The 27,085-nt window shown below is 42.5% G+C and overlaps 1 protein-coding gene across 1 annotated transcript in view; it reads right to left on the reverse strand.

Annotated features, from left to right (window-relative positions):
* Window positions 1–1,104: 1,104 nt before the first annotated feature.
* The window catches only part of CRTAP (cartilage associated protein), a 41,333-nt gene continuing 15,352 nt past the window's right edge, over window positions 1,105–27,085 (reverse strand). The window contains exons 4-7 of the mRNA XM_030203374.1: window positions 25,235–25,363; window positions 23,902–24,047; window positions 16,235–16,318; window positions 1,105–1,865 (exon numbers count right to left, since the gene is read on the reverse strand). Coding sequence (XP_030059234.1) covers window positions 1,812–1,865; window positions 16,235–16,318; window positions 23,902–24,047; window positions 25,235–25,363 — 413 coding nt within the window. The 3' untranslated portion in view covers window positions 1,105–1,811. The remainder of the gene's footprint in view (window positions 1,866–16,234; window positions 16,319–23,901; window positions 24,048–25,234; window positions 25,364–27,085) is intronic.

Below are 27,085 nucleotides of genomic sequence, written 5' to 3' on the forward strand. Positions count from 1 at the left end.
GTGTAATAGTTAGAGTGGATTATGGGCCTGGGTCACCTTCTCTACAGTGCACTGCAACAACCAGTAAGCTATTCTAGGGACCTGCCTGCTGCTCTAATAAGACTGGCCATAACATCTGAAGCTGTCATAGAGGCTGGTATGTACTGTTTCATTTACATCTTTGCAGAGTGGGAGGGGGTCAGTAACCACTGAAGGAGTAAGGGGGTGTTATTCTTTTATTCCTGCAGTGGTCATCTGGTCACTTATATCCCTGGACATTTTAATTTGGTTCCATTACAGCATAAAAACCTCCAAGTATTAGGAACGCCCAGATCCCGCCCTTAACATACTCCTGACACGTCCCCTTGTGATTTGAATGGACTTCTGACGGACTTCATAGAAAAACGTCTACAAACTGGCTTTGAAAATACTAATTTGGACATTTTTGTAAGCAAAACATCCAAATGCAGAATTATGCCACATTTTGGATGTTTTTTCTCTTTTGAAATTGAGCCCCATGAACTACTACAAGTTATGCGCGTATCTTCAAAATTGGTTAATTTGAAGCACTATGCTGATTGTCAGTGCTCATACCTAGCCATACAGGCAAATAAATACCTGGCTATACTAGCATTCAACACAGGAAAGTGGGCACCTACATTTCTTTATAGAAAAGGTGCCACAAGATTGACCTCTGGGTGCCTACATATAGGCATCCTGTATAGAAGTGCCTTCCACTTGCTGCAGAAACCAAATCTGCATAGGCCTGAGACATGAAAAGAGTTTCTTGTGGGTGTGGAGGAAGAAGGGAGTGCTTGTTTTTATAAAAATTATACCCACTTTTGTGTCTGGACAGAGGGTAAAAGGGAAGGGAACATGGAAATACTTTTAAACCAAATATAAGGAAATATTTTTTTCACTCAAAGAATAGTTAAGCTCTGGAACTCATTGCTGGAGGATAACAATGGTTAGCATATCTGGGTTTAAAAAAAGTGTACAAGTTCCTGGAGGAAAAGTCCATAATCTGTTATTGAGATGGACATGGGGAAGCCACTGCTTGCTCTGGGATTGGTAGCATAGAATGTTGCTACTAATTGGGTTTCTGCCAGGTACTTGTGACCTGAATTAGCTACTGTTAGAAGCAGAATACTGTGCTAGATGGACCACTGGTCTGACCTCTTATGTTCTTATATTGACATATGGTCTGACCAACTACAAGCTGAATTTCTAGAAGGAAGCAGGAAAAAAAAAAGTAAAAATGGGCCTGATTTTAGCAGCAGTGCTTTAATTTATTCAAATATGCAGTGATGTTGGCTGTTAAGCGGTGACCATGTTACAACCTCCACACGTGGCTTAAGCCAGCTACTTTGCAGGCCTAACTTATGGGTAGAAGTTATAAGCAGAGCAGCTCAGTTTTGATGCTCTACATATAACTTTCTTGTTCATCCCTGTCCTACCTCAAACCCCGCCTCCTGATGTATGCCTACAAGTTTTATGCTTAGAATCTATGATGATGTATAGCATGGGGGCAAATCTGAAACATTAACCACTCTTGTAGGTTTTCTTAAATAATTATAAGGCACAACATTATTTATAAGGTTGTTGGTAGAAAGAAGGTGAACCAGAACCAAAGATGGAAGAAGCAGTGTAGTGTGGAAATGGTCTCTTTCACAGAAGACAAACAGCTACTGCTGCAAGAAAAGTACCTGGAGGTGTTGGCAAACCTCCCTCCTCCCTCTTCCTAAGCTGCCACCACACAGTCGGCAATGCAGAAAGTTTTGGAGAGAGCTTCCATATTCTCCTAGTCTTTTTGTTTCCATTTGTTGTCTTGCTTATCTGTGTCCTTCCATCTCCAGAAGATCATCCAGATATTCCACTACTTCCCCCTACAGGGCAGAAAAAGCAAAAACCCTTCTGGTTAACTTACAGCCAGTCAAGCGTGAAAAACGGTTATTGCAGCCAGGCCTTGAATGATAACTGGAAGCTGAGCTGGAGCCTATAGCACTCTGAACATGGTTGCTGCTGGAAAAATTCAGAAATGTGGATTTAAAAAAAATTATTTACCTTTTCTAAATCAGGTAGAGGAGGCATTTCTTGTCAAGAGGGTTTACAATTTAAGGTCCACATTTACTGATGTGTTAAAATGCGCTAATGGAATTTAACACATTAACACTGGGGTTTACTAAGCTCCTAGCGCAGCTGGCTGTGAGCTACTGCCAACAGTTGGCAACGTCACACAGCTTATTAAACAGACCCCCAAGTAATATGAGCCCCATTCTCGGCATGAATTAATGCACATTAAAGTGTATTTTAACACATTATTATATGTTAGTAACTGATTCCCCAAGTTTGTATCAGTCAGAATCCCAGTTGGCAGTAAATGCACCAATTCACCTGGTTGTCAGGGCCGTGGAGTTGGTACACCAAACCTTCATCTATGACGCCGACTCTGACTCCTCTATTTTTCTACTGTCCGACTCCAACTGATATTAGGCTTTAAAATTTTTGCTCTGGATTTAAAGTATTTATATTTAACAGTACTTTAGATCCAAGACAAAGAGAGAGAGAGAGAGAGAGAGGCAGAAAGATCTTTGTTCTGGATCTAAAGTACTGGTAAATATAACTTTTTTTTTTTTTTTTTTAACTAACTTTATTATAATTTCAAATTTATACAACTTATCCAAGAAGTGTACAAAAACATTAAAAAACAAAAACCCAAATTATTATTTTGAGACATTTGTCTCATTTTAGGTAATAAATCATACATTTTCTAACCCCCATATGGGAAATACATAAATGAAACCAAGATATATATTTAATATAGTTACCAATTAAAGTAATTAACAATCAGAACATTACAAACTCGAGTGACATTCTCAGCCTATCTTACAGCGACCGTATGAACACCTAAACTTTCACAATAACATTCTGAACTTCCTTAGAGCAAACAAAATCCTCAAACTGTTTTGGATCAAAGAACTGGTAATTATTCTGTTGGTATACAAACCGACATACACAAGGAAATTTAAGAGTATAAGTTACCCCTATATTTAAAGCTCTTTGACGCAATGCCAAAAAGGCCTTGCGTCTACTTTGGGTCTCTCTTGCGAGATCCGGAAAAATTCTAACTTTAGATCCAAAAAACAATGAGTCTAAATGTTTGAAAAATAATTTTAAAACCACTTCTCTGTCCATCTCAAGTGCAAATGTTACCACTGCTGTTGTCCTTTGGGTAACCACCTCCAAGGAAGACTCCAAAAAGGACGTCAAGTTCATTCCTCCATCCACAACAGCCTGATTACTTCCAGATTTAGGTGTTAAAGTCTGAAGGTAAATTACCCTTGTTATGGGTGGTAGAGACTCACCCGGCATCCCTAGGACTTCCATCAGATACTTTTTAACCATGTCAATAGCCGAAATAATAGGAGATCTGGGGAAGTTGATAAGCCGCAAATTGAGTCGTCGCTGTTGATTCTCTAAATATTCCATTTTCCGTTTGGTGAAATTACTATCCTTAATTGTAGCTTTATTCAATTTCTCCAGTCTCTGAAATTTTTCTTCAAATTCTTGAGTCATAGACAACTGGTGGGCATTTATCTGCTCTTGGACTGACAGAGCTTCAGCTAATAGCTTAATTTCTCCTACATTTTTAACCAAAACAGCTTGTAGTGAAGAATGCATTGAAAAAGTTAGGTCCCATAGTGACTCCATTGTCACAACGGCTGGTTTTGCAACTAATACACTCAAATCAGGAAGGGGAGCATTGGTTATCTGTTTCAAACCATCACTCAGCACAGAAGAGAAATTTTTAAATCTCTGTCCTACCAGACAACCCTCGCTTCCATCGCGTTCGGTTGGGCTCCCTTCCTTGTGGGTCCTCTCCACTTCGGGCATGGGAACCGCCAAGGCACAACCCTCTTGCTCACTTCCTGGTTGAGGAGGCGCCGTACGGACGTCGGGGCTGAGAGAAGCCCCGTCTACGCTGCTGACCGAGTCGATTGAAGCCGGTCTGATAGCGGGAGATGAAGTCATCCGAGGTCCCAGCGTTACTCCGAAATTCTCCAGCTTCGTCTGCCTCGAGAGGGGGATTTCGGCGGGGGTAACAGGAGCTTCCCTCACCTTTCCTCTCCGCTTCCCCATATCTTGGGTATTCGGATACCACTCGGGATTCTCTGCTGGAGCGTTTCCTGGTAAGTCAGGGGTAACGTCTCACGTCAGCGCCATCTTGGTTTCTACACCGTAAATATAACTTTAAATCCAACACAAAGATAGATAGATAGATAGATAGATAGATAGATAGATAGATAGATAGATAGATAGATAGATAGACAGACAGACAGACGGGAAGGGAAATGGATTGGAACTTGATATACCACCTTTCTGTGGTTTTTGCAACTACATTCAAAGCGGTTTACAAAGTATATACAGGTACTTATTTGTACCTAGGGAAATAGAGGGTTAAGTGACTTGCCTAAAGACACAAGGAGCTGCAGTGGGAATTGAAACCAGCTCCCCAGGATCAAAGTCCACTGTACTAACCAATAAGCTACTCCTCCACTGCAATATATCTATATATAGATATGTATAAAATGATAAATTTACCATACATTACAATGTTGTAAGTTTTTATTTTGAAGCTGGAGATGGAGTCGGAGTCAGTACATTTTACCAACTCTGACTTCACCCAAAATTGCTTCCGACTGGCTCCATAGCTCTGCTGGTTATCCTGTACTTTTACTGGAGGCTAGCCCTCAAAATCAGAGATGGCCTAGCTCCGTTCCCACCATTTTTGTTTCAAGGCACATCATCTCTGTTCCTAGACCACTTCATGGCAAGGGCAAGAATCCAAGGGCCTACACTCTGTTTGGCAAGACCAGGAGATATGGCTAACTGTAATTAGCAGAAAAACCTCTGTGAGAAACTGAGCTGAACATCCCTCATCCTCCCTACTAATTCACTCCTAGCTTATACACATGTGTCTCACCTGTTATAAGGAGTGGAGGAGTAGCCTAGCAGTATGTAACTCTGCTTGAGCTATTACTGAAAAAGGAGCGAGCAAAATCCAAATAAATAAATTCTTAAAGGACAATAGACACTTACTTTTCTTCATAGAATAGCCTCCTATCAGGTGCCCATTTATAGAATTACTCTCTATATGGACCAGTTTCTTTAAAATTCAAATAACCATTTATCCTAAATCAACGGTTCCCAAACTGTGCGCCGTGGTCCCTTGATGCGTCACAGCAAACTCCCTGGGGTGCCGCGGCAAATCCCGACCTCCCTCCTGCCAAACAAAAAAACTAAGCGCAGGGCTGCAGCAGCCTTCAAGCATGTGCTGTCAGTTCTGCCGGTCCTCTGCCCCCGGAACTGGAAGTTGACGTCAGCGGGGGCAGAGGACCAGCAGAGTCAACAGCGCACGCCTGAAGGCTGCTGCTGCCCCGCTCTCGCTTTTTTTTTTTGGTCGCGGCCAACGGGGACACGGAGCAGACGGCCTTCGGGACTTGGTTTTGCTGCCAAGGAGGTTGGAAGAAAACAGGAGAAGGGATGAAGTCAAAACGTTGAAGCCAGATCAGTCTGTTTCCCATCCCATTCAAAACAAAGCAAGCAAACCTATGAGATGCTGCATCCACTTTGTCATTCTTATTGTTAGTAGCATTTTTTATTTAATCTCACTTATATTTTCAAACATGCTGCCTAGTGCAGCATATAGATGCACACAGAGGAAATATAACGACGGAATAACTTTTCATAGGTAGAGTGGTAATTTGCTATAAATCATAACCAGTGTCATTTGAAGGGGCTGGTTATAGGGATACCCTAGCACTGTTATATTTGTAGAGAAAAAAGATGGAAACCGGGGAAGTGGAGAAGGAGGCCGCGAAAAATTACTCGGACGCGAAGGGTGCCGTGAACCAGTTTGGGAACCACTGTCCTAAATAAAAGCTTTTGTAGTTTGATAAAAGTCAGAGTGTAGCCCAATCCAAAACCCTGAGCTTTCCTTGCCAAAGGCGCCATGTCAGGCCCACTATGTATCAGGCTGGATCAACCACACTTACTAACTGGACATAACGTGCAATGCCTCGAATCAAACCTAGGGGTCATATCACTGGGACACTTCCACAGGAAAGTATAAAATGGTACTGTGGGTGCCCATAGACACTGGAAGGACCTAGGAAACCAAAGAAATCTGAAGAAGGTAAGTGACAAAGCGGGTGTGGCAGAACCAGATTTTCATTCTCCAATCCCAGAATCCCTTGTAAAACTGCCACTGAATGTTTAGTTTGCTACAGTTCCCATTTTCATTTACTGTACTCAGCAACCAAGGTACTAGTTAAGGTTTGGGCTGTAGGGACTGGGGCTACCTAGCTGTCTGGGGAACTTTCACAATAATTCTATGAAAAGACTGGAAGCTGCTTTTCTATTATTTTTTTGAAATACTACTACTACTACTTAACATTTCTAGAGCGCTACTAGGGTTACGCAGCGCTGTACAGTTTAACAAAGAAGGACAGTCCCTGCTCGAAGGAGCTTACAATCTAAAGGACGAAATGTCAAGTTGGGGCAGTCAAGATTTCCTGAATAGAGGTATGGTGGTTAGGTGCCGAAGGCGACATTGAAGAGGTGGGCTTTGAGCAAGGATTTGAAGATGGGCAGGGAGGGGGCCTGGCGTATGGGCTCAGGGAGTTTGTTCCAAGCATTTTTTGAAATGCAGTGGATCCACACAGATCTGTGCAAAAGGAAGAAACGGAGTTGTGCAAGGGGAACCAAAAGACTCTGAACCAATACCTGGTCACGTCTGAAGAAGGAGACAGTGTCCAAAGCTACTGTATGACAATGCCAGGGCTCCCCAAACTTTTGAAGAGAAGGAGAACATAGGGCTTTTCAAATGACAGAAAGGGTCGGGGGGGGGGGGGGGGGGAGAGGAGGAAACTTTCTTCATGGGCCACATTCCACTACAGGTAAGAAAAGTGTAGCCCTGAAAAATGAACTTTGTTGGCTGCATCTGCTCTCTGGGCCACAATTTGGGGACCCAGGATTAGTACAATAACAGCAGTTGTATCTTAGAATCCAAACCGCCACCTTAAACGTATTCAAACAAGATTGCTGGCGTTCATCTTCCGACTGGCAAAAAGCCACCGTTTGGACAAGAGGGAAAGGAGGCAGCAGTAGATGAATTTTACACTCTAGAAACCACTGAAAACTAAGGGCATTGACTCTGTTAGGGAGCCTGATGAAAGCATGAAAATGGCTGACACGAGTGCCGCCCTGCATGTCCTCTATCAGAAACATTTCAAAGGAATAGCTTAAGGAGCTAAAACTAAGAATAGATGGGATGGCATCTCAGAATAATTTACACACTAGTGTCAGGCTGTCATCCCTTTGTCTGGAATGCGGGATTAAAACAAGAAGAGTCTTCTGTTTCTGAGGTCAGCAAATACTTCTCTGATGATAATGCCAGAGAGCCTTCTTATCGGCACGTCTCTCGGCAATTTCACACAGATCTGCAGACACCAGGAAGTTGGTGTATATTCACTATTGGTATTAGGTTTCCTTGGATTATGCAGGCTGAAGCCTCTTTGCTCCCCTAAAAATTCTGCACAACTGTCTTGACCTCTGTCCCTCCAATCTCTTCCTCTCTAAATTGACAAGAAAGTTTGCTGAGCCTGTAAATCCTGGACCTACTCAGCAGAGGACTCTTGAGGGGGATCTTGAAGGGGAGATCAGTGACCCACTTTTCCCCTCTATGCTGCATTTCATTTAGGAAAATGTCATTTTTTTGTGTTAAAATGAACATTTAAACTTATTAAACTCATGAGGTGTGAGAATGCTACCTTTAATTTCTTTTTAAGCTAATATCTTGTCTTTGCCTTTTAGATCAGATTTACTATATTCACAAACTGCTAAGGTCAAATGTCACTGTGGTGATATCTGTATCTACTGGTGGTTATGTTAGAAGCCCTAGTAGTGATTTATGTGTGTAAATGATGGGATTTATACATCAAATAGTAAAGATACATCGAAAACTCAATTTTAAAATGCCAGGATTTACATATATAAAGCTGCAATATGTGTATATGGTAAGGGGGCGTGGCTGGGGAGGACCAAAAAATACACATGTACTCCTCATTTCAGAAGGGGAGTGCACGTCTATGCCTACGAACATCAACATTGGAATTCACAACTGCTCCCAGAAATGTATAGTTTTGTGAAAGTGCTCATTTTTGGCATTGTTCTGCTGGAGGGATTAGGGCAGATCGTCTCCTTAATCCCCCAGTGTTTTTTCTTCGCCCCATAATCAAATGTGTTGAATGATTTTTACTTCATTGGGAGTATTTAAACGTGTATGTTTCCGAAATGGCACATATACAGGTCTATTTGTTGGTACTTACACATCTAAGTTCTGAAATACCAGCGTATACGTACCAAAATGTAAATGTGTACGTTGCCACATTCCCTGTGTTGATGTTTTAGACACTGACAACTGTAAAACGGCTGCTCCCACCACATCTAGCCAGCACATCCACGTGCATTCCTGCATGTATTTTACAAAAGGCTTTATTTTGGAAGGTCCTTTTCTACCGGAATTTGACACATCCCAACCTGAACATCTCAATTCCGATTTCTACATTCTGTCTAAAATGGGGCTGATTATGTTTCCACCTAAGGATGTTAATTATGAATATTATTTTCTTTGTACTTGATGTTGGTAACATCACAATGTTTTTTTTTCTTAATTTCAAATGTATCTTTGAATTGGCTTATTTAAATTCTATAAATAAATAATTTTTAGAAAAGCAAACTATTGTTTCTGTTTCTCTCTTTCATACAAGGGGCTACAATAATACCATAATCCACATCTGGGAACTGATATGGCACCCTCTTTCTTTTTCATCACCTACAATCACAGATAGAATACATCATGTAAGATTTTCAGTGGTGTGCTAATACACACAGACACCTCTAATTCAGGCCTGGAAAACGTGTAATCAAAAAATGGATGTAAAGGGTGCAATGACTTGGGGGCAAATCTGGGGAGTGGTGAGGAGGAAATTTGTTTTGAAAATAAGCCCCATCATGGCTTTTGCTCATGAAGTCAGCCAGGGTTAAAAGTGCTACAGAAGGCCCATCCAAATGCTTCTGAAGGGAAGGTATCAAAGTCATCACATTTCATTGCCACACTCAGGCTGAGGACTGTCACTGACAGGGGTGGGCTAGAAGGGAGAGGGTTAAAAATGGGTGGGAAAGGCTCAAAGTGCCTCAGCCCCAGTAAAAGCCTGTTCTGAGTGAACCATAAGTTCAAAGGAGGAGGAAGAGAAGGAAAACAACCAGGCCTAACAACAAAAATAGCCAATGTCATGCTGTGGTGCATGTCCATTCGGGCCACCAGGATTCACTGGCGCAGATATGATGATAGGCTTAATGGACCTTGGTATGATCCCGTATGGCTAATCTACTATTCTCACACTACTCACAAAATTATTACATGAAAACAGTCTAGAGTTATTATCTAGAATCTGGTTTGTTCATCTTTTCTTTCTACAAATCTAAGCAGACCAATGAGGTAACTACATGACTTTATTTACGTCTCCTGTGGACTTGTTAAAACATACCTGCCCTTCACCCCCTCCCCTCCCAAAATAAAACCAGTGGAAGCACAAATAAGTCACCTTCCTTTCATAGTACAGTTGTGTTCTCAGCAGTGGCAGTGTGTGTGTGTGGCTCTCTGCTCCCGTCATTTGAAGTGATGACAGCTTTCACTTCACAGTAACCCCAGCACGAGGGAGAAAAAGGGCTTTTAGCCAGGGAGGAAAAGAAGATTCTTCAGCCTGGACTGCAAGCAAACTAAGCTGAAACCCCACCAAGTTCCCAACATTAGAAACCTTAACCCTTCATTATCTCAAACTTACAACTGTGAGCCCTTCGGGGACAGGAAAATGTCTACTGTACCTGAATGTAACACACTTGAGCTACTACTGTACATATCTTGCCAGGTCATAACCCTGGTGAGTTCAACAGACCTGGGCCAGAGACCACTGATATTTCAACTCACTGGGGATCCTCACAAATGCTGCCAAGGTTGGTTCAGGCCTCCTCTTAACTAAGGATGCACAAGCCATTCAGTGGAAACGCAGAGAAGCTTATGAAACAAACAAAAAAAATCAATTCGATTCCCGGCACAGGCAGCTCCTTGTGACTCTGGGCAACTCACTTAACCCTCCATTGCCTGCCGCATTGAGCCTGCCATGAGTGGGAAAGCGCGGGGTACAAATGTAAATTTAAAAAAAACAAACATTCTTTAAAATATAAACTCTCTCCCCAAAATCTTGCCGATTCCTGACATTAACAAGAACAAGGAAGGCTCTTCTACAAAGACGTATGCAGTGACTTACAGAGAATCCCTGCAATACTTATTACTACTAATCATTTCTATAGTGCTCCTAGATGTACACATTATAGATACAGGTACTCAGTGGCGATCCTAGCCTGCATGACACCCGGGGTGGATCGCCGATGCACCCCCCCCCCCCGGGTGCAGCACGGCCCCCCCTGGCGAAATGACACCTCCCCCCCCCCCCGGCGAAATGACACCCCCCCCCTGTTCCGGGCATAGGCGTAGACTGGGGGGGCGAGGGGGGGCAATGCCCCCCCAAACGACGCGAGGCGCCGCCGCGCCATTAGTTAAAAAAAAAAAAAACATGCAGGCACGCTCCTCTCCATCCGCTTGGCTTCCCTGCCCTATCTGCGTCCCGCCTTCCTCTGACGTCATTTCCTTTCGGGCGGGACGCAGACAGAGAGGGCAGGGAAGCCAAGCGGACGGAGAGGAGCGTGTCCATCTACCTCTCTCTCTTCCTCCCTCCCTCCGGCGCAGGCAGCAGTCTTTTCCAGCGTTCCTGGCAGCGGTAGCGTTGTACACGCTGCCTTTGGCTCTGCCCCGAAGCCTTCTCTTCAAGTTCCTGTTCCCGCATAGGTGGGAACAGGAACTTGAAGAGAAAGCTTCCGGGGCAGACCGAAGGCAGCGTGTACATCGCTACAGCTGCCAGGAACGCTGAAAAAGCTGAAGACTGTTGCCTGCGCCAGAGGGAGGGAGGAAGAGAGGGGGTAAACGGAGTCCCATCTTGGACCTCGCGGGGGGGGGGGGGGGGGGGGAGCAGAGGGAAGATGGATGGGACTGGGAGGGGTGGGAAGCAGAGGGAAGGAGCAGGAGATGAATGGAACTGGGAGGGGTGGGAAGCAGAGGGAAGGAGCAAGAGATGGATGGGACTGCGAGGGGTGGGGAGCAGAGGGATGGACCAGGAGATGGATGGGATTGGGAGAGGTCAGGCACAGCAGAGGGAAGGAGCAGAAGATGGATGGGACGGAGGGATGGTGAGCAGAGGGAAGGAACAGAAGATGGATGGAACTGGGAGGGTTGGGGAGCAGAGGGAAGGAGCAAGAGATGGATGGGACTGGGAGGGTGGGGAGCAGAGGGAAGCCTACTGGAAAGAAGACACTGCATAAAACAGAAGACACTGGGATCAAAGCGAATAGAAAAACTAAATGATCAGACAACAAAGGTAAATAAAAGTATTTTATTCATAATTTATTAATTGAAATGTGTCAGCTTTTTGAAATGTGCATCTGTGATATTTTGCCTGTAAATTTCATTTCCTTCCTCCATATTAGCATATTCATTTGCATATTTATATATGCAAATGATATGCTAATATGCTCTGCCCATTCTTTGCCCCCCCAAATGAAACAGTCAAACTACGCCTATGGTTCCGGGGCAAAGGGAGCTGCAGCGAAGTTAGCGAACTCAGTTGACAGGCGCGCGCCGCGGCACCTCCCAGCAGCGTGCACCCGGGGCGGACCGCCCCCACCCCCCCCCCCCCTTGGTACGCCACTGCAGGTACTTTCTCTATCCCTAGTGGGTTCATAATCTAAGGTTTTTTTTTGGGGGGGGGGGGGGGGTTGTACCTGTGGCAATGGAGGGTTAAGTGTCTTGCCCAGAGTCACAAGGAGCTGCAGTGGGAATTGAACCCAGTTCCCAGGATCAAAGCCCACTGCACTAACCATTAAGGTACTCCTCCCTCATACTTGAACAGACAGTAATTATCAGGTCCTGCCACTACCAGATGTTATGTCTTCCCAAACATGAGAGAGGACTCTTTTTTGGATCCACTGTGTGTACCTGGTGTTCTTCATTTCTTCTGTGGAAAGATCACCTTCTGTGGTTGTTTCACTACCAGATGTTAAAAACAGAGGGGTCAATATTTGAAGGTATTCAAAGATATTCAGGTAGAAGCAGCGCCTACTGGGATAAGTACCAGTGAGAGGGATATTCAGCTGAACTAACCAAATAGTGACACTAAATATTTCCTCTGACTGCCTCGGCATTATCAGGATAGCATCAGTTTGGTCTGTGGGACTGTGGGCTAAACCAGAGGTTATCCTCTTAGTGGCGATATGCGGCCGCAGTATCCAGATAGTGGCTGCTGCTAAATATCTGGATACTGTGTGGTAAATGCCCAGCACCATTCAGAGAGCAGCAATATACAAAGCCACTACCTGGTTAACTATCCAAATAACTTAGGACAGCAAAGAAGCTATTCTAAGTGTATCTGGATGCTGCTGCTGAATATCCAAATTTTTTGGCTCCTGTTGGCCAGTATTAAAAAAAAAAAAAAAAAAAAAAACACTGAGCACCACAGGCTCTATATTAGGGGTGGGGGGTTGCTAAATAACTTGGTGTAGTCACCTTTCTTCTCCATCTTGGCAAGGCTTAAAAGCAAAAATAAAGCATAAGCTACCCAGGTTATTAAGTGTAAGAACATATGTTTTGAGAAATAAGGGGTGGGGGGGACCTGGACCCAGTCATTCAGAAGACTTTTACAACATGACAGAAGTGACCTATGGCCATCCTGCCCAAAGTTACAGGATACTAGAAATGGCCACTTTTACTACCTTCAAAACACACAAGCGGGGCAGAGGAAAGCAGTGCCATCCACTCCTGGGCACTATCCCATACGAAGTCTTACATGAAGAGTTCCCGATGTTAAGCTTGCTCCTCTTTTCCACCATCCTTCAAAAATCTGCAAGCATTTATATTTCTGTTTTCATTCTTACAGTTGTAGGCATCCCTGGTCAAATTGTAAAAAATCCCTACATGAACAGAAACTAAAACAATCTCTACAAAATATAAAAGTTAAACACAACATCTTTCTGCAAGTTTTAATGTAAAACTAAGTATATGCTGGATTTTGAAAATAATAAAAAGTGAATATGGCAGGTTCCAGCTGATTCATTACTACCACTTTCAAATTGTTAGTTAAGTCCCCAAAAAAGATAGATTGACTTGTTAGACCTTCATTAGTCAATTCCGCAAGTGTTCTGTCCACTTTCACGAACCATGGGCTCCTCTCCACAGTTGTCTAAGTATTAGAAAATGAAGATCATTCATTCTTACAAAGCAGGAGGAGGCTATAAAAAAGAGGTCACTAAATCCTTCTAGCTGGTAATTTCAACTGTCAGAAACATTGTTAACAAATGCAAGTTACACGGAACCTATTGATATAAAACCAGAATCTGGAATACCAAAAAAATGCAATAATAGAACTGCCCCAAAACTGGTCAGACTTGCAAAAAACAGAATGAAGATATCACTACAAACAACATCTTGGAAAGTTGAGCTGACCACACGGACCCTTTTACTAAGCCGCGTAAGCGTCTATGCACGCCCAACGCACGCCAAAATGGAGTTACCGCCCGGCTACCGCATGGCTCTTGCGGTAATTTCATTTTTGGCATGCGTCCGAAAAATAATTTTTATTTTCGGACGCGCGTATCTGACACACTCCAAGTGACATTTGACGCACGTAGGTCATTACCACCTGGTTACCGCATGAGACTTTACCACTACGTCAATGGCTAGCGGTAAGGTCTCAGACACAAAATGGACGCGCGCCAATTTTGATTTTGCCGCACGTCCGTTTTTGGCAAAAATTTTAAAAAGGAATTTTTTGCAGGCAAACTGAAAAATGGATCTGCGCGCGCCCAAAACACGTGCCTACACATTTTTCAGCACACCTTAGTAAAAGGACCCCACCCACAGTCAGTAGATGCACACAGGTTCACAATAGAGTGTTGGCTTCCACAACAGTGATCTCCAAGAGAGAGCTATCAGAAGGAAACCTTTTCTAAGACCTCTTTATCACAAAGTATACAAAAGAAAATGGTTTCAAACAAAGCCTTTGAGCAACATATGATACCTTTTCAGGGAAAAGGGTGAAGAGATCTGGACTTAGCTCACACCTTTCTCAGAAGTTCAAGGTAAGGTACAGTAGATATTTCTTGTCCTCAGAAGCCTTACAATCTGAAGTTTGTACCTAAGGCAATGGAATGACTTACTTAAGATCACAAGAAGGGGCACTGGGAACTGAACCTGGCTTCTCTGGTTCTCAGCCCACTGCTCTAACCACTAGACTACCCTGCCAATTGTTCAGCATGGGGGAGAATCTACTATGCTTTGTGCTGTTTGGCAACCAATAGTACCGGAAATATCATGCAGGTGGAAGCAAGAATAGATTCAACTAAATATTAACATATCCTAAAAACTAATGTCCCATAGTGAAAGAAGAAATTGAAGCTGAAGCAATCGTGATGGCCTTTACAGGCCCCAGACTTGATCAGATAGCTGTGGGGAGATCTCAAACACGCAGTGCATGCAAGAAGCGTTTCTGAGCTGGACGATGTCTGCAAGAAAGAATGTGGAAAAGTTCCAAAGACAAGAACAGGAAGACTCTTAGCTACAGAAAAATGTGGCAATTATTATTTCTGCCAAAGATAGTCTTATGAAGTGTACCAAAGTGACATGGAGGCATATTTTCAAAGCACTCAGACTTACAAAGTTACACAGTAACCTATGGAACTCTGTAAGTCTAAGTGCCTTGAAAATGAGCCCCTGAATTTACCAAAGAATACCAAAGAGGGGCATTCTCGATACGATGTCTAAGTCCAATTTTGGACATTTTGCACAAAACATCCAGAATCCAAATAGGAAATGAGGTCATTTTCACAAAAGAAAAACATCTTTTTTTTTTTTCTCGAAAATACCGTTTTGAACAAAGTTTTGTGATTTGGACGTTTTGGGTTTTTTGGTCCATTTTTAAAAAGAAAAAAAAAAAACGAATAGGTGCAAAACATAGAGATTCGTGCCATTGGGATGTAGGAGGAGCCAGCATATTTAGCAGACTGGTCCCCCAGACATCCCAGGAGAGCAATGGGGCACCCTAGAGGGCACTTAATAAAAATGTTCTCAGGTACACATCTCACCTTTGCTTCTTATCTTGACCCCTGAGCCCTCCAAAACACACTCAAAATCCACTGTTCACCACTACAATAGCCCTTATGGGTGAAGATAGCATTTATATGTGGGTACAGTGAGGGGTCACAGTTTCCACCACAAGTGTGACAGGTAGAGGGAGATGGGGACTTGGGTCCTCCACTGTGTACTGAACTGACCACTACACTACTCCAAGGTCCTGCATGCTGCTCTAATAGACCTGACTTTAACATCTGAGGCTGTCATAGAGGCTGGTAAGTCATATTTTTATTCACGCTTTTTGGGGGTGGAAGGGGGTCAGTGACCATTGGTGGGTATTGAGGGGTCACCCCTGATTCTCTCCAGTGATCATCTGGTCATTTAGGGCACTTTTGTTGTGCCTTATTCATTCTGAAAATAGGTCTACACCAAAACGTCTTGGTTTTAGTCCTGGACATTTTTATTTTGTTCCATTATGGATGTAAAACGTTCAAGTGTTTGGCATGCCCTAATCTCACCTTTGAAAAGCCCCCAACATGATCCCTTGTGATTTGAACGAACTTCTGATGGACTTCATAGAAAAACTGATTTGGACGTTGTTGTGAGAAACGTCCAAGTGCTGTTTTATGCCACTTTTTAGATGTTTTTATCTTTCAAAAATGAGCCCGAGTGTACTAAAACATTTCCACCTACCATACTCACTTTTATTTTCAATCTGTAGAAAACAAACAAGCAAACAAATAAAATCACAAGTGAAAAGTAATAATGCATTAAAACTTGCAGAAAGATGTATTTAACTTTGTACTATGCAGGGGTTGTATCAGATTCTGTTTACTTAGAAATTTAATAAAACATACAAGTTGACCTGGGGGGGGGTGCCTATACGTTTTTATTGGCTTCATCCCCTCTCGCCTTTTAATTCATCCAAACTTCCCACTTCTCATTAAAACTGACCTCATCATCGCTCAGGAGATGCTGCTTATAGAACTCATGCAGTTCCTTCTGGAGGGTGGTCACGTTAAAGTACTGAACCGCTTCCTAAGAAAGGAAAAAATAAATAAATGAAAAGCAAACTGCTTAGCAGTTCCTCTGACAATGCAATTTGTATTGTTAAGCATCAAAATACGGGAATACAATGAAAGAAAAAGCAGCATATTATTTCCAGAGAGCCAGTTGTTGAATATGGGACTATGCTCAAAGCCGTTGGGGCCTATTATGGATTGCTCTAGCTGGCTTGCCACTAGGTCACTGAATAATATGAAATTAAATTTTGAGGAGCCTTGGGAATTGCAGAAGTTCCTGGATGTGCAAGAGGCCTTTACTGGTAGGACCTGCTAGGCAATGGTGTTGCTAGTGATGTATGACCAATAATATGCACCGTGGCTGAGGTCCTTTTAGAACTTGAGATACTGCGAGATGTTTTATCCCACTCTAACCTGTGATATAACAGATAGTCGCTCATGGGGAGGAGGCCTCTCTGGAGCTCAAGATATATTTTGGCTGATCCTAACTGCCTTATACTTCGACTTCTGGTGGCCTACAGACAACCTGTGTGGGTTTGGCCATTGACCATCTGTGAGTCTGGTCTCTATGAGAGTCATGAATACCCATCCCAGTGGCCTCTGTATGGTGACTGATGTAACATAGTAAATGACGGCACAAAAAGACCTGCATGGTCCATCCAGTCTGCCCAACAAGATAAACTCATATGTGCTACTTTTTGTGTATACCCTACTTTGATTTGTACCTGTCCTCTTCAGGGCACTGACCGTATAAGTCTGCCCAGCACTATCCCCGCCTTCCAACCACCAGCCCCGCCTCCCACCACCGGCTCTGGCACAGACCATATAAGTCTGCCCAGCACTATCCCCGCCACCGGCTCTGCCACCCAATCTCGGCTAAGCTCCTTAGGATCCATTCCTTCTGAACAGGATGTGGCTGGACCTTCACTAGCCACGTTCTCAGATCTCTTTCGCTAAGGCTTCCCTGTTTTCTGATTTCCTTCTTTCCTTGTCTTTCTTCTATCTATCCTATTTTTTCTTCTTCTGGGGCAAGGATATAATGCTTATGGAATGTATGACTTTGTAGTATAAAGGAGGCAATGTGTTAAGGAGTATGGGCATAAATAATAATAATAATAATACATTCTTGCATACCATCACAAACAGTTTACAACAAATAGCTAAGAAATAGCAGTTAAGTTAAAAACAAGAGGACAAAACAAATAATACTCAATACACTTCTAAAATTCAGATATTACAATAAAACCCATAAATAAATCATCACATTAAAAACACAATACTCCATAAACATCTATAATTTCAGGCATTTCCTAAATTTAAGATCATTTACTTCACATCTAATATCTGGTGGCAGAGAATTCCAGACTAGGAACAACTATATTAAAAAGTTTCTTATGCGAGGAAAACAAACTGGTGGAATAAACAGCTGGGAGGTCAAGTTTGTTAAGATGAATTAGGTTGAATTGAAGTTTCACAAGAGAAGTCAAATATGCCAGGCAATTTCCATGCAATAATTTAAATGCCAAACAAAGAACTTTGAATTTAATTTGGGCCTCTACTGGCAGCCAATGTAATGATTTCAAGAGTGGGGTAACCCTATTGAATTTTGATTTCAACAGTATAATTTTAGTTGCAGTATGTTATAATAACTGTAATCTTGAAAGCAGTGAGTTTGACAACCCTAATACAAACTGCAGTCATCTAGATGAGAAACAACAAATGCATGAACCAGTTTCTGTAGATCATGGACAGAGAAAATGGATCTAATTTGCTGTAAAAACCACACATACTAACTGATGGAACTGAAAGCTACATTCTAACATTAAACCTAACCAAAATTATATTGTTACTGCTGATACTTAATGTTTAACATTATGTTTTTCTCCTTTTACCTTTGTATTTGAAATTTCTTTAAAAAAAATTTTTTTTTAATAAAAATTGAAATAAACAAACAAAAAAGAACCTGATAGAATCTTGACAACATTTTCACGGTGCAGCAAACTTCCTAGCATCGCTTTGTATCAGTTAAAACTGCCCAAGAAATCCAGGAGTGTAAACTTTCCAAATTTTCACCAATATCACAATGCCTTCATTTTGAGTCATGGGTGCCTCTGGTTAATACGAGGACAGTTTGATTATACTGAGATGGCTTCTCTGTGGAAGGTGGCTTGCAGTCCCTCTCTCACTCTCCTGCATGCCTGAAGCCAAACTACCACATGGGTCAAAAGCTGGTCTTCCTCTGCTCCCACAGCATTCTCTGCATTATGCTTATTAGATTCTTGATATACCACCTTTTCTGTGGAGAACAATAGATGATCAGGTACAGACTCAGTGGTGCCAGTCCAAGCTGTTCCCCCTCTGGTATAACCTGGTCTTACTGATTAACAGCAAGCCTATTTACTAGCCATCCTGGGCTAAAAAGGGGAATAACTAGACTATAACATCTTATGAATCAGAAGCATCTCATGCTATGCCCACAGATTCATGACAAATATCAGCTCCTTTTTTCACAGTGTTTTAAATGGGTACATTTGAGGCACTGTATTAAAGTGTGGATGGAGGACTTAAGCAAACTTGCAGACTGTCCCAAAACTGTAAAGGTCTGTTATGCCCCAAATGCCTTGAGTCATGTGGCACCCTGTACAAGGATCTGGTACACAGGAATTCTGTGGACTATAAAGATTTCCATTGCAGGGTACAGAGAACCCTGGAAGGGGTTCTGGGGAGGAGGGATCAGATGTTCTCTATCAACCTTGATTACCTCATTTATATATTTTGTTGCTCACAGAGCTTTAAAACATTAATACAAAATTCTTAAATTCAATACATATATGATAACTTTTTACTTAGTTTAAAACAAAGTTACTTTAATTAACTTTTTGAAAAGCAAGACAAACTGTTAATTTATTTATTTACGCATTCTTGTTTCCACTGTTATCCAGAAAAAAAGTTTTGGATCAAAGCGGCTTACAATTTACATTTTGGTGGAGTTACAACAGTGTTGTGCAATGTGGATAGTTCATGTGGTTATTCATAGAGTTTTTGAAGTGGAAAAGGTAGTGGTAGCTTTTGTGTTCAATTGACGAGTTTTGGTGATATTTATTCATATAGTTTTTGAATAGGTAGATTTGAAAGAAAGGCGACGATATCTTTGTGATTAGGTGTACAATTTTTTGAAGCTACACTCTCGAAGGGCACTTACATTTACATGTGTGTCAGGCGTATAATTTGTAGAATACTGGTGCACGCACACACACACACACACGTAAATGTCAATATGCTGCCTAAGTGCTAATGGAATACCTAAGTGGCATAGCGTGTAAATTCAAGGGAAGCATTCGCAGGAGCTGAGCATAGGTGGGACATAAGCAGGGCTGCAGGGCTCCTATTTACCCATTAACTTACAGAATACTGTAAATTATGTGCATCCGTCTGCATTTAGGTGCCTGCAGTTATACCAGCTATATGTCTGGTATTAATTGTGGGCACAGAAATATTAGGCATGCCGATACCAGGTACCAGAATCTGCCCAACCAGAGGCCATTATAGAAGAGACTTTCACCATGTGACATTGGGGCACTTAAATGGAGACGCTCACTTATATAACTGCCCCCATGGAGGCTGGATTGTCTACTAAAATGTTACCAAAAACAAAAAAAAAACACTTGAAAATATAAAACAGTTTTAGTTTGTCTGCCCCACTGTAATTACTGTCCTTCAAAATGTAATCCATGTTACTTAGAAAATCATGCTACACAACAACCAGTTAAATAGTAACATTTGTCTATTTTCTGACCATTTATATTCTACTTCTAGCAGGCCATAAGTATAAAAACATTACAGAGGTAGTAGTGACATACAGAACAAACATAACCCAGACCAGTCTGAAACATAAACATCTTACTAACCTTGACCAGTTGATGAGGTGAGCTCCAAAACCTCTTAAATATAAAAAGCTGTTTTCTGGATAAATGCAAGTTTTTATTTTCAAAAACTCTAGCCAACATAGCAAATGCTTATATTTTTACGCAAATGCCCCTTGGCCTCCATAGCAACCCCCTTGAAAGGACTGAAAGAAAAAGCCTGTACTCCAAAACTACCTCGCTAGGCTCCAGACAGTATCTCCTCACATCTCTGAAACGCCCCCCTGGTTGTCAAGCGAGTCCCCGAAGCAAACCTATCCTCAGGGAGTCTAGGAACTTTGGATTCACTCAAATCCTTCACCAGCTTCTCCAAATCTTCACATACAGTGGTGGAAATAAGTATTTGATCCCTTGCTGATTTTGTAAGTTTGCCCACTGACAAAGACATGAGCAGCCCATAATTGAAGGGTAGGTTATTGGTAACAGTGAGAGATAGCACATCACAAATTAAATCCGGAAAATCACATTGTGGAAAGTATATGAATTTATTTGCATTCTGCAGAGGGAAATAAGTATTTAATCCCTCTGGCAAACAAGACCTAATACTTGGTGGCAAAACCCTTGTTGGCAAGCACAGCGGTCAGACGTCTTCTGTAGTTGATGATGAGGTTTGCACACATGTCAGGAGGAATTTTGGTCCACTCCTCTTTGCAGATCATCTCTAAATCATTAAGAGTTCTGGGCTGTCGCTTGGCAACTCGCAGCTTCAGCTCCCTCCATAAGTTTTCAATGGGATTAAGGTCTGGTGACTGGCTAGGCCACTCCATGACCCTAATGTGCTTCTTCCTGAGCCACTCCTTTGTTGCCTTGGCTGTATGTTTTGGGTCATTGTCGTGCTGGAAGACCCAGCCACGACCCATTTTTAAGGCCCTGGCGGAGGGAAGGAGGTTGTCACTCAGAATTGTACGGTACATGGCCCCATCCATTCTCCCATTGATGCGGTGAAGTAGTCCTGTGCCCTTAGCAGAGAAACACCCCCAAAACATAACATTTCCACCTCCATGCTTGACAGTGGGGACGGTGTTCTTTGGGTCATAGGCAGCATTTCTCTTCCTCCAAACACGGCGAGTTGAGTTCATGCCAAAGAGCTCAATTTTTGTCTCATCTGACCACAGCACCTTCTCCCAATCACTCTCGGCATCATCCAGGTGTTCACTGGCAAACTTCAGACGGGCCGTCACATGTGCCTTCCGGAGCAGGGGGACCTTGCGGGCACTGCAGGATTGCAATCCGTTATGTCGTAATGTGTTACCAATGGTTTTCGTGGTGACAGTGGTCCCAGCTGCCTTGAGATCATTGACAAGTTCCCCCCTTGTAGTTGTAGGCTGATTTCTAACCTTCCTCATGATCAAGGATACCCCACGAGGTGAGATTTTGCGTGGAGCCCCAGATCTTTGTCGATTGACAGTCATTTTGTACTTCTTCCATTTTCTTACTATGGCACCAACAGTTGTCTCCTTCTCGCCCAGCGTCTTACTGATGGTTTTGTAGCCCATTCCAGCCTTGTGCAGGTGTATGATCTTGTCCCTGACATCCTTAGACAGCTCCTTGCTCTTGGCCATTTTGTAGAGGTTAGAGTCTGACTGATTCACTGAGTCTGTGGATAGGTGTCTTTCATACAGGTGACCATTGCCGACAGCTGTCTGTCATGCAGGTAACGAGTTGATTTGGAGCATCTACCTGGTCTGTAGGGGCCAGATCTCTTACTGGTTGGTGGGGGATCAAATACTTATTTCCCTCTGCAGAATGCAAATAAATTCATATACTTTCCACAATGTGATTTTCCGGATTTAATTTGTGATGTGCTATCTCTCACTGTTACCAATAACCTACCCTTCAATTATGGGCTGCTCATGTCTTTGTCAGTGGGCAAACTTACAAAATCAGCAAGGGATCAAATACTTATTTCCACCACTGTAAAAGTAAATCAGCAGCTGACTCAGACATACCTTTGAAGCCACATCTGCGAACCAATTCCTTAGCCAGTGGAAATGCCTCTCCACCACTGCCAAGGCCAAATTCTTTGCAGAAGCCCTAACCAAATCATACATGGTGTCTGCCAAAAAGGCTATACCTAACTCCAAGTTTATGACATCCTCAGAAACTTATACCATGGCTTTCCCTGGGAAATCCAGAAATCTTTCTGCCCAGTGAAAACACGCTCGAGCCACATAACCTCCACAGATGGCAGCTTGCAATGCTATCTACAAAGTCAGTCTGTTTCAAGTATGAACTCATTTTTGAAACTAACTTCTTCAACTAGTCTCCCATATTAAATAAATCTTGTCCATTTATACCCAAATATCAGAAACAAACCCAATAAAACTAACCAAATGGCCTCAATATACAGTAAGCCCTAAATAAAATTAACCAAATGGCCTCAATATACAGTAAGCCCTAAATAAAATTAAAACAAGTTAGCTCAAAGCAACACCACCTCAGATGACAGTACAAAAAGACCAGTCAGTCCAACCAATCTGCTACAATTATTCCTGTCCACACTGCTAAGACGATATCCCAGCTGCCAATCTTTCTATGTGTAGCCTGTAAGTGGCCTAGTGGTTAGAGCACCGGTCTTGACATCCACAGGTGGCTGGTTCAAATCCCTCTGCTGCTCCCTGTGACCTTGGGCAAGTCACTTAACCCTCCATTGCGTCAGGTACAAACTTAGATTGTGAGCCCTCCTGGGACAGGGAAATACCCAGTGTACCTGAATGTAACTCACCTTGAGCTACTACTGAAAAAAGTGTGATCAAAATCTAAATAAATATTACACCTTACCAACATAGTCTGTCATCTTTCCCTCACTGTACTCTACCCTCCCAGGTAAAGAAGCCTGCAGGAGTCCCTCTTTAGTTCAGCATCCTTCCCTTTCCATCTAATCCAGTCACCAACACCAGTGCAATTGTTACACGAACATCTGACTTCCTAAGTCCCAATGGCTTTTCTGGATAGCAGTACCAGCCTGTTGCACCAACCCAAAGCAGGCTGAAGCATGTTACTAAACATTTATAAAATGACTGATTTTATATACATAAAAAAGAACATTGTGATTTGTTATTCATGTGATTGTTCTCATTATGATTCCTAACCAGAGGCAGGACAGCTCTACCAACACCTGATGACACCCTACCCTGTAGCCTCACAAACTTCAACTGAGTGAAGAATGTAGTGCAAACAGGATTGCTTCGGAAAATATAAGGCATATCAATTTCCTTTCAAAAGGAAAAAAATTATTCCTCTACCATCCTAATTCCAATATATCAGTTCCATGTGTAACAGAATTTCTGCCGTTCCCCCCCCCCCCCATGTTACCATGGATACAGAGGCAGATTTTTTATTTGACACTCTGCTCGTGCCCAGAGTATTCGATTATGGGAACAGTAAAGCGGCACTTTGTGACTGGTTGCATTTACAAGTGTCTCCCTGCTGCTGGACACTCCTTTGTTTTGGTCCCAGAAAATTTCAAAACTGCAGCAGCACACTCTTGGAAGCACATGAAAAGGATTTTAACATGCTTCCTTAGTGCCAACACGAAGAGGTCAAAGGCATACCTACAATCCTTGCTATAATGTTTTCCACAGATCTCCTCTACTACATGGCACATATCTGACACAAATAAAAGAACTCTACTTTCCGTCTCTGTTTATTTTACCCACGGTACCATGCTACCCACCGGCCTGGGCTGGAAATCCTCTTCCATGAGGCCCCACTTCTCCTTGTGGTACTGATAGTAGACCAAGTTCTGCTTCATCACTTGGTCATCTTGGTCAAAGAGGAGGTAGCTGGCAACACAGGGAGCTGCATTCTTCACATCATTCACTGTATTAAACAACAAGGAAAGCAGGAGACAGGGAAGGAAAGGATTAACTGTCCATTACTCTTCAAAGACAATAAACTCAAGACAAACAGGAAAAAATCTTTAGAAGATGTGCACAGAGCAAAAATAACGAATCCACGTCACCCTCACACAAAAACTGATTACACATCTGACAGTTTTACAAAGCTTCCTAGTTAAGATGACAAATGGACTATGTTTCTGATATTTTCAGTTTTCTATCTTGCACTATCTTTATGTGCTATGTGCTTTCCCCTCCCAATTCCCATCACCTCATCTCCACATGGCTCTTCTCCCATAGGTATTTCCCATCCACAAAGGGCCCCATTCTGAGGAGCAACAAATTCTACAGGTATGCAGGAAGTTTATTTGGGGTTTTTGTTTTTAATTTATCAGTATTCTATTTCATATTATCCCATTAATCCAAACAGGTAACATAAAGCACACAATAAAATGCAACATAATCATAAAATACAAAAGACAAAATAAAATGAAAAAAGGTTAAAGATCATGATAAAAATAAATGAAAATTACATATAATTACAACATACAAAACTTAAAACAATCAACCACATCTAATAGAGTCAAACAGTTTAATCATAATACATCTTCAATAATATTCCTTTTGAAATACATTTCAAGTTGCTTTCTAAATGACATTTGTGAGGATATTTGCCATAACTCTAGGGGAAGATCATTCCACAAAGCTGGACCAGCGATGAAGAACATCCCAATAGTCCCTAGGATTGTGTGCTTGGCTTCTGGCAGCTGAAAGGGCATCCCCACATACAACTCTGTTCCTGTCTATTCATGGGCAGAAGAGTGATGCTACTTCCTTCCCTCTCCAACTTCCCTTATCCTTTCAGGGGACAGGGGACGGGTTTCCAATCTAAGTTTGTATCTCAGGCAATCAAGGGTTAAGTGATTCGCCCAAAGCCACAAGGAGTGTCAGCAGGGCTTGAACCCTGGTCTCTCTTGTTCACAATCTGCTGCTTTAACCACTAGGCTACTTCTCCACTCTATGGAATGTTCTGCCCTGACAACAAGTTGTAAATCTACTGAAAACGAAATGAACAAAACCCAGAATCCCTCCCCTATTCACTTCCTCTGCTGTACCCCACAACTGATGCCAAAAGGCCAACATCACTGTAGCTGGGGGACAGATACTTACATTTGTAATAGGCAAACTGCAGGTAATGGTACATGGTTGCCACAAACTTCTCCACCACAAAGCCACCAATGACAGGGGTCAAATCATTTTCGCACTTCAGTTTACACTCAAGGGCTTCAAAGTAGTGATCTGCAACCAAATGCAAATTCTGGCTGTCAAGTTTAGTATTTTTCAATTTCTCTAACCTGACAAAGAGGAACTCATGAGCAGCTGTGAGAACACACTGTAAATTCTGCTAACTAGTTAAAATCACTTACTGTGCAATGAAAATGGACTACTGGTATGTTCTGTCACAAAACTAGCTGCTCTTACCTAAGGTAAAGCTGAGAGGATCAGATGCAGCAACACGGACAGAGGAAATGCAATAATGTTAATGACAGTAGAATAATTTGGGATTATTCATGAAAAATGAGTGAATGTCACAAATGACTGATGGCACTCCACAAGAGCCCAAACAAAAATTCTTGTGCCATTATACACATGTGAAAACAGAAGTCAGTCCACTGGGTGGTGCTGTTGCTTTCCAACAAAATTTGGTTTAACACAACAGTAAACTCTGTACTGATGACGCAGCTGAATTGCATCAAATTGCCCATGTGTGCTCCACTCAGTGAGACTGTGCTCCTCGTGCCAGTGGCCAGCCAGACAGTGGCGTGCGGCTTACAGAAACATAACTCCTTGATGCTGAAAGGCAGGCAGCAGTGAACAGATCAGCGGCAGTGAAGAAGGAAGCTCAGATGTAGGGGGGTGGGGGAGGAAAAAATGCAAGGCTATACAACTTTTCTCAAAATGTCACATTTCTTTTCTATATTGTGCCTTGGAAATAAAACCCAGCAACAACAAATAGTTTTTCTCCCTAAAGCTTCCATTTGCTCACCAAACGTCTTTATGTCTCTAAGTGCTGAGGCAGCAACATGCTCCCTTCTACCACTACACAGGGATGCACACTGGTCCCAGGCACAGCACTTACAAGGGTGGCAAAGACACAGAGTGAGATCAAAGGTTGCCTCTGCATTACAAGCTCATTACAGCCAGTGAAAAGGCAGACCTCTGTACCTCGATTATGGCTATACAGATCTGGATGGGCTAGAGTGGGCTCTGATGGCAACTCCAGTAGTTGGGGAATAAGACCATGCCAGGCAGACTTCTACGGTCTGTGCCCCAAAAATAACAAGGACAGATCACGATCAAGTATGCATACGTTATATCACGTCATACCATATTTTATGTTTTTATCTTGTTGGGCACACTGGATGGACTGTGTAGGTCTTTATCTACTATGCAACTTACCACACTTTTTCCAACACCTATGAACTGTTCTCTAATATTACCCTCCAAACAAAAATAACTCTACCTCAGAGCTACAGCCAAACACCCCAGACATGCTCTAAGAGGGTCAGTTTATAGCAGGTTACCTAGGTTGGAAGCCTGTTTTATAAAGACACGTACTGGCCAATATTAAAAGCGAGTTAACCAGCCAGAAATGGCCGCTGACCGGTTAACTCGCTTGTACGCGACTATCTGGTCATTTTCAGAGACACTTAACAAGTTATTGCCACTGAAAATGACCGGAGAGCACCAAAGTGGAAGCCAGCTACATCAGGGTGTTCCAGAGGCATTTCAAGGGCAAAGTCTGGTTAGCTTCCAATATTCAGAGCTAATCGGCCATATTTAGTGCATAAATAGGACAGTTGTCATAACTTTATGCACTAGCCCATGGCCAGTTAAATCTGAATATTGACTTTACCGGCCATGCAATAATCGACTTTTAAAAGAAAACAGAAATTCAATGGCAAAGCCTGCAAAGGGCCTAGCAACTGAATTTCTGGTTTTCGTGCCAGCGGAGGACAA

This window comes from Microcaecilia unicolor, chromosome 1 (assembly GCF_901765095.1).
Source record: "Microcaecilia unicolor chromosome 1, aMicUni1.1, whole genome shotgun sequence".
Classification (NCBI taxonomy): domain Eukaryota; kingdom Metazoa; phylum Chordata; class Amphibia; order Gymnophiona; family Siphonopidae; genus Microcaecilia; species Microcaecilia unicolor.